Source organism: Struthio camelus, chromosome 25 (assembly GCF_040807025.1).
Source record: "Struthio camelus isolate bStrCam1 chromosome 25, bStrCam1.hap1, whole genome shotgun sequence".
Lineage (NCBI taxonomy): Eukaryota > Metazoa > Chordata > Aves > Struthioniformes > Struthionidae > Struthio > Struthio camelus.
This window is the reverse complement of record NC_090966.1, coordinates 8,012,675-8,021,161: the sequence shown is the minus strand read 5'-3', so window position 1 is coordinate 8,021,161 and position 8,487 is coordinate 8,012,675. Positions and strand designations below refer to the sequence as shown.

Sequence of the window (8,487 nt, the reverse complement as noted above, 5' to 3'; positions counted from 1 at the left end):
GGCGTAGGATTGGCTACCTCTGTGCGCTGGTTTCCTAGGTGATGGAAAGGGCGCGAAATGCCGTGCAGTAGGGCGGGTCGCGCGGGCGGGTGAGCGGCTCCGGGCGGCGGCGGCTCCCCCCGCTCCCCCCCCACGCCCCGCTCTCCCCGGGTCGGCAGCGCCGGGCGCCAGCCCGCTGCCGGGAGGCCTCGGCGCTCGGTGCCGGCAGCCCCGGGGCCCCTCCGCTCCCGAGCTGCCGCCCGCGCGGGCCCCACCGTTTCCTCCTGCTTCCAGCACCGGCGACGCTGCCGTGGGGCCTCCCCTGCTGCGGCGGCTGGGCCGACGCTTTATTATTGTTGTTGCTATTATTATTATTGCTTTTGCAGAGTATTTTGGGGAGCGAGGGATGGACTTGTCTGTGGTTGCCGTTGGAGATGTCCGAAATGTCCTTTCAGCCATGCAGAAGAACTTGGAGTGCCCGATCTGGTACGGCAGCGGGTGGCGGCAGCTTGGGTTTGGGATAGTCAACAAGTCTTCCCCCCCCCCCCCTTTTTTTTTTTTTAAGTCTCTGATTGTTTCTTCCTTTCCGTTCTCATGTGTTGTCAGTTCTATCTGCCATCAGAAAGCGTAACGCATAACGTTTTAAGAGCAAGTATCCTGATGCTTTCTAAGGTTCAAGTGCAAAAGCACAGACACCTTCAAAGAGTTCAGAACCTGCATTTCGTTCTTCCGTTCTAGTAAATACTGCTTTTGTTGTTATAATCTAAAAATATTTGTCTGTCCAGTTGGGGGAAAATAAACCTACAGCTGATTGGATCAGAATACTGTTTGCGAAGCAGCCAGGATCTGTGCCTTTTGCCTCTACAGCATAAATGAGGTCCAAAGTCCCTTAATACAAACAGAATGCTGAAATAGCATAGGTTCTAGGTAAAAGCCTCGATATTTAGAATGTCTGATAAGCTTTTAAAAGGCTCTTCCTTCCCTTGAACCAAACTACTCCAATTTATTTTGTCTATGGTGGCAAATGCTGTTAAATACTTTCTTTTTAAATCTATTTCAAAATACTTTCCCTTACTGCTTTTGTAAACCGAAATAATTTCTGTGTTGGTGATAATATCTATCACAATGCCACGGAGTAGAAAATGTACAATGTTTATAGATTTACTAAGATAAATGTATGTATGTCTATATATATATATCTCCAAATTATATCCTTACTGAAGAGGCATCACAGTGTTTTTGCTGAAGGGTTGCCTTTGGATTATTCCTTTAGTTACTGACTTTATAGACAATGTTACAGGAGCTAGAATAGAAACTGTTTCCTGCATCGGTTGTTCTTTGTTGCATGTGAAAATTGCTGGGACAGCAAAATGTCTTGAAAAGTGATTTTATGAAGTCTGGTACTGCGGACTGATGGGATGAAGCTGAATTCAGCACAGAATGGAGATTTTCAAAGTCTACAGATTTTATTGTTTTAAATGAAAAATGAAGAGCATACTTTAGCTTAAACAGCAAGACAGATGTTGTGAATGGCAGTTCAAAAAACAGGATTTTAAAGCACTTAGCAGTGTTGTTCCAATTCTAAATCAGACAAAAGACTGAATATTGCAGAGGTTGAGCCTGTTTTGCTTTATTTCCATGTGATATTAAGATATAAAGGTATATTCTTCCTTTTCTATTATAGCAAATTTAATTATTAAAACATCCAAAAAGTGCATGAAGGAGATTGGGGAATGAATAATGTAGGCATGAGTAATGTTGGAGCTGCTTTTGGCTCTTGTTGGTGTATATTTTTCTATGAGCAATTATTAGTTAGACTGTTCTGCAATAATAGTGTTATATTTATTTTGGCCATAGTTTTTTTTTCATTTTTCTTTTTCTTAACATACTACTCATTGCTAGCCTTCCTGTGATTGTGAGTTCTGTCTTTCTCATGTACATATGGAGTCTATGAAACTCGTGAGAACTTTCTTGTGCAATTATGGTTTGTAGCAGAGTGTAAGTCTAGATATAGGGCAGTGTTTTAAAAGAAGGATTTCTTTTTTAATATGTGTTCAAGGTAAGTTATATTTTAAGATGAGTTGAGCAAGTGTTTAGAGCTTTTTTTTGGAGCCTTAACATCAGGTTGAATGTTAATGTTCACCAATGTAGACAGGAAGGGCTTTAGAATAGAAAAACAGAATAAGAAAGAATAATCTAAATACACGCTATGTCAACATATCTATGCATATGGTTTATACCTGCATCCCAAAGTGGCCAGTGGGATCCTGAGCTATGCTGCCCTTTGCTGTTGCTAGGAGAGGTGTTCAAAAGGAAGCCTAACCTATGGGGAGTTCCAACAGCCAGTCCCCTGCCTTGCTGAACTGGCATCTCCAGAAAACGCTGTCTTTTTGCCAGAGGAACAAAAGGTTGAAGAGTACTATAATAGGTCATATAATGACAAATTTTGTTACTATGCCTGGTTCTCAAGTTGAAATTGTCAAACGTGTCCTACCTCTCTTGCCCACTGTGTTTTTCTCCCCCCGCCCCATTCAACAAAGTGACTGTATTTCTAATCTAATTTTGTTACTACTTTTTTAAACGTAACTTTGGTGTTCTTGTTTTCCTTCTCCCTTTTTCTTTTGGTAGCTTGGATGTGATAAAAGAGCCAGTTTCCACAAAATGTGATCACATATTCTGCAGGTAGGTTTGCAGACTTCTAACAGCAATGCTTCATTTTATTCTCCATGTATACCTCTTTTTTTGCTGCTGCTGAAGTACAGTGTGTTTTGATCCATCAATTTCTATCCCTTTAAAGGGGAAAGATCTATTCTGAATAAGAAATAACTGCAATTTCCTGGCTGTGTCAGAAGGGAATTGACAAATTCATCTGAACACCAGAACAAGAATACAAGCGTTCAGTTTGATAATGAAGGATTTATACTAAGTGGTATACTCACAGGCACAACTTTAAAGAAAATAAAATCCTTCCAGTTAAATTACCATTGTGATTATTCTTTTTTCTTAGGTTCTGTATGTTTAAACTCCTCAGCAAAAAGAAAAAAGGTGTGATACAGTGTCCTCTGTGCAAGACTGAAGTTACCAAAAGGTAATGCATCTTTGGAAGTGGGCTTGGGGATGAGAAGAATCTGTGTGACGTCTAAGGAAAAGATGATTCATTGTCTTAAAATTATCTTAGCTGGAAAATAAAACAAAGGGGGATTATCAAACAAAATGTTTACATGTTTAAAACTCTTTAGTGTCTTACCTCAACAGAAAATTTTTTGAATTTTCACAGATAGAGTCGCCTTTCTTAGCAAATGTTTGTGCTGTCAAGTGTAGACTGTATTGTTGCTCAACCATTACAATGAGTTCCTCTGTGCTAAAGCTACGTGAGGAAAAATATTAGGAAATTTTCATTTTATGTTGATAATGTTTTAATTCCAGTAGTAATAGCTGTTTGAGGGAATTGTATTGATATTCCTTGACAACAATTTTTAATTGCATTATCTTCTCCTTTGCAGTTATACTCCTTTTTTGTTTAGTCTAAATGTAGGAGAACTATTAGTAGCTTATGCATAGATTTGTCTTAGAAACACCTTATGTGGTGGTGTTATTTCAGAAGTCTTCAGGAAAATTCCAGATTTAAGCAACTAATTGAAGGACTGTTGGAAACTATCTATGCTTTTGAGCTTGACACAGGAGTGAAGTGTAAGTATTATTTGAATGTAGGCTCCTTCTTGAAATAAGATTTTGGCATTTGTATCATAATTATTTGCTGACATCTTACTCATTATGCATAATGCCATTAGGGAGGAAATACCTGAAGTGTTTATTGGATTTGGAAGCATAAGTTCCCTAAGTGTTCCTACAAATAGCATCTTGAGCTTTCTTAAGAGTTTTTTTCTGTGCATTTGATGACTCTAGCCTCTGATCTTATTTTCAGTGCCTGAAATATGGCTGAATGTGTAGCAGATAATCTGTAATTGTGTGGCAAAGATCTACTCTTGATTTGCTACTGCACCCAATCTTGCAGCTTTAATGTTTAAAAAATTACAGATGTAGAGAGCCTCAATTAGGAAGTATTATAATAGCATGTATTAACTTGTCCTCTCTCTATATATTCTTTTGGGATGCATATTTATCCTTTCTAATATTCAGCGCTTTGTATACATTTATTGGCAAGTCAGGCACATGTTTGTTTGTATTTTGGAAAAAAAGTTTGTTGTTTTTCATAGCAAGGAGGATATTGTGCTATAAAAAGTAGCTTTTCTTCAATTTTTGGAAGGCTTTTTGAAAAATTTTTCAAATTTTTTTTCAACTCGTTCAGTCATTCTAAAACCTTAGTATTAGATCCTGTTCCTGCCAGATTGTCCATATAAGCAAAAAGGGTTGGGAAAGTCAGTTAGCAAGATCAGGATTTTACTTAATATTTCAAGGCAACTTATAAACAATTTCTAAAAAAACCTGGAATCTTTACTGTTTCATTAGTGTAATAATAATCTTGGTAATATGATCAATAATATAGATCAATACATAATCATAACTTAGCCAAGCTTATTTCAGGATTTCTGTGATACTATTTTAGCTGCATATGTGCTAGTTACATAGGTTTTATACAAGGCGATTTTATGAATATATAATACCTGTTGTCATGCTAAGAGTAAGAAAATATTTCTGTATTTTTTCTTTTTACTGTCATTTTTCAGTTCTAAACAGTCATCAGTTTCCTAAAACATCCATAGAAGCTAATGCTGCTGAGCTCCTGTGTAAAGAAAGTTCTATTATCCAAAGTAAGGGTTTCAGAAACAGGAAAAAAAAAGCTAAAGAAAATGGACAAGAAAATTGCACCTTGGTAATCATTTACTCAGTTTTTTTTGTGTGTATTGCTTAGTGTTTTATTTGGAATGTATATAAATATATATAAATAAATTAATGAAATAGGAGATTCTCTTTTGGCTTCCTTTCAGATCACTATTTGACTTTAGTTTTATTCCTGGACAGAGACATCTGAATATCTTGTACTCCTTTTGGAAACCTACTTTAAAAAGTTGTTCACATTAAATGACTTAAATTAAAAAAAAAAAAAATAGTGACAAGATAATGTTATCATAATATATTCTCTTACTGAAGTAGGGTTAAAAGGTTTTTCTTTACTATTTGTTTAAAGAGGCAGTCAAATAAGTAATAACAAGGTAACATATATAAATATATATATATATATATTATTCCCCTTTTTAAAAAAACCCTATTAAAAACAAAGTTCATGAAAATTATAATATCCTTTGGAAATATAACATCCTTTTAGAAGCTTGAGAATAAAATGCAGAAATAAACAGAAAAGCTATATTTTTATATGTCTGGCATTTGATATTCCAATGAAATTGTTTGCTTTTTCTACCTGAGTGCCATTGCTCATTCTGTGCAATTTAAGAAGTTTTAGAACTTTCCTTTTTTTATTAGCAAAGTTAAACGCTTTCTAGTCTAAGCAATGGTAGAGCCTTTCTTTTTTCTTTTTTTTTTTTTTAATGGTAAGACCATGAATATAGGTCTTACAATTTCTGAAGACATTTCCCAACGGAGGGTGATTGCTTTGTGTATTAGTGGTTAGTGGTTCACGGTGCATTGTTAAACCTTCTTGTCTCATCTTCTGGCTGTGAATTGAATGTTAAATATGATAAAACCATTAATGAAAATGACTTGAGCTGTTAAACGCATGCATGCAAACTGTTTCAATTAACGTATTCTCTTACTGATATCAGTAGAATAAATTGCATGTATTGGATTTTTGTACAGAGGCTGCCAAGTTAAATGCGGTCCTTTAGCCCAAACATATCATCCTGCTGTAGATTAAATAATAACACCTTATTTTTGGAATTAACCTGCTGTTATCACAGAATCACAGAATAGTTGGGGTTGGAAGGGACTTCTGGATATCATCAGATCCAACACCGCTGCTCAAGCAGTGGCAGCTAGAGCAGGCTGCCTAGGACTTGTCCAGTTGGGTTTTCAATATCCCTGAGGATGGAGATTTCATAACCTCTCTGGGCAGCCTGTTCCAGAGTTCAACCACTCTCACAGTAAAGAATTGTTTTCTTATGTTCAGGTGGAATTTCCTGTGTTTCAATTTGTGCCCATTGCCTCTCATCCTGTCACTGTCCTCTTTGCACCCTCCCATATATATAATATATATTATATTACATTACAGTATATTGTTATGTATTAGTTATAAGGCGTGCGTGTGTGGATATAGATATAGATATATAATGGCTATAAACTATTCTTTTGTATTCTTCTGCTGGCAGGAAGCTAATGCGGATACACAACTTACAGATACCAGAGTCAAAAGGTGTCCCTTGAGAAACAAAAACCAGAAATGTTCCTCTGATACAGGGATATACATAGAGTTTGGTAAGAGCTGATGTGGATATACCTCAACTGAGCTTTTCTGTAGTGCTTGGAAAGTAATGAAAGGTGATGAAGTTCAAAGCTTTTATAAACACTAATTTCTTCTGAACTCCCAAAATTAGAACAAAGGGACAAATACATGGACAATTCAAATTCTGGTGTTACAGAGTTTATTACACTGTGTAACACTTTGCCATAGGGAATGTTTAAGTGTCAATGTACAAGACTCAAAAAAGAGAAGATACTTACAGATATGAAAATAGTTATAGTTGTTATAACTAATGATAACCAGTGTTTTCTAAAGAATATTAAGCTTTGTTCACCAGGGCTTGAGACTCCATTTAATAACCAGAGATAAGAAAGAGATCTAATGGAGAATGAGAAAAGAATATTTCATTTCTGTCTACCTTGGCTTTTCTGTATTTGGTGTGGACTATATGTGGTGCTTGAAACAGGATAGGTGCTATGTTTAGTTTGGTCTCCCCCTTCCTTCAAGGAAGGTATTGCTCCTTTTTACAGATAATATATATGGCATCGTTTTTTCCTTCTTGCTTCTACCAAGATCAATCAAAGGATCTGAGACAGAGCATCCAATCTATTACTCTGATTGTCAGTTCTATATGCTAAATACTAGCAACAGTTTTCTGTATAAATTAGGAAACTAGAGATTAATTCTTAGTTTTCTGTGTTACCAGTCACTGTATTAAAAACGTCTCCACCTGGAAAAGAAAGCATTTTATGCTGGAGCCATATGATGCTTATAAATAGAATTCACTGTAATTAGGTAAAATACTGTGCTGGTGTTCTGCCCAATCACCAGTACCGAACTGGATTTCACGTGATAAAAGTTGAAAGCATCTGCACCTAGAAAAAACTAAGCGTACATGCTCCTGTGATAATAAACTTTGAATCTGACAAGTCATTTATCTCAAATCTTTTCGACCAGACTAACAGCTGATTTGTTTTTAGGCTCAGATTCATCTGAAGATCTTTTCAAACAGGCAAGCAATACTGGGTAAGTAAGGGTGATTAAGCAATTCACTCTTTCTAAAGACAGCAGTTCAGGATTCTGGTTCTTATGCTTTAGTTTCTTAGCATAGGACTGACACAATTCTCCAAGCTCTCAAATGGTTTTTAACTTTGAGTGTATTAGGGTAGAATGGGCAGCTGGCTCCCCTCAGTTTGTCACATGACATGCTTCAAAGCTATTTTCTAAATGTTCTGTCACTTGCATAGATGTTAGAGCATCTAGAGGAAAAAAATACTCGGTATGCTTTAGAAAATAAACACTAAATTCAGGACAGTGTGGGGGGATCCTTTAAAGAAATGATCTGAAACTCTGAGGGAAGCTGGTGTGGCAAGTGCAGTTCTGCATGATTGTCTGTACTCAGCAATCTGGTTTCTCTGCAACCTAGTTCCAAGAGCAAAAAGGGAAAATTAACTATTATCTCCTATTATGTCAGATTGTGGTAGGCCTTTTAATGCAATTAGATCTTTCTTCACAATCCTTCCCAGCAGGTTAGGAGACAAAGACGTGCTTCAGTTTTCATCTCAAGAAAAGCTAGAAGAACTTAAGAGTTCTGAGAAGGGGAATGAATGTTCTTGCAATATACAGCCTGTCAAGCTGGGTGCCAAAGAAATAATTCTACCAAATGTCATAGGTGTGTTCATTATTTCTGTGACAAAATGATCAAGAGGAAAACTGGAAAGAAAGATCATAAGTTAATATCTTGATTTCACGTTATTTTGCAGGCCTATATCTTGTAGTTTTATTGATGCCTACAGCTAGCGACAATATAGTATGAGGCTATGCCTGTACACGAGGTACTTAAAATGTGGACATTTTGTGCACAGAAACTGAATGGAAAAAATTAACTTGATTAAAGTGCAAAACTAATTCTATCCTACTTAGGCCAATACATTGTCCCTCATAATATGTGTTTGTGACCACTGTCTGGTCCTTCATGTAAGGAGTTGGTTGAATGTATGTTGTATGTAATTTGATCTTTCTTCTTTAGAGGGAGAACTGTGCGTGCAGTGTAATATTCTATGTTTTGGGGGTAGGATGACAATAACAAGAACGGTTCTTTAAAACAAAATAGAAGCTGTTAAGCTTGTCAT

At 36.6% G+C, this 8,487-nt stretch overlaps 1 protein-coding gene across 5 annotated transcripts in view; it reads left to right on the top strand.

The window, feature by feature from the left end:
• Positions 1–31: 31 nt before the first annotated feature.
• The window catches only part of BRCA1 (BRCA1 DNA repair associated), a 29,324-nt gene continuing 20,868 nt past the window's right edge, over positions 32–8,487 (top strand). For 2 of the 5 annotated variants that reach the window (XM_068918994.1, XM_068918992.1), the window contains exons 1-9: positions 32–89; positions 366–465; positions 2,608–2,661; positions 2,987–3,067; positions 3,581–3,669; positions 4,668–4,813; positions 6,264–6,369; positions 7,336–7,381; positions 7,885–8,027. In XM_068918994.1, the coding sequence (XP_068775095.1) occupies positions 386–465; positions 2,608–2,661; positions 2,987–3,067; positions 3,581–3,669; positions 4,668–4,813; positions 6,264–6,369; positions 7,336–7,381; positions 7,885–8,027 (745 nt within the window). In that variant the 5' untranslated portion in view covers positions 32–89; positions 366–385. Of the gene's footprint in view, positions 90–159; positions 466–2,607; positions 2,662–2,986; positions 3,068–3,580; positions 3,670–4,667; positions 4,814–6,263; positions 6,370–7,335; positions 7,382–7,881; positions 8,028–8,487 lie in introns of those variants that run through there. The other 3 variants (XM_068918993.1, XM_068918996.1, XM_068918995.1) reach the window with 3 other exon arrangements.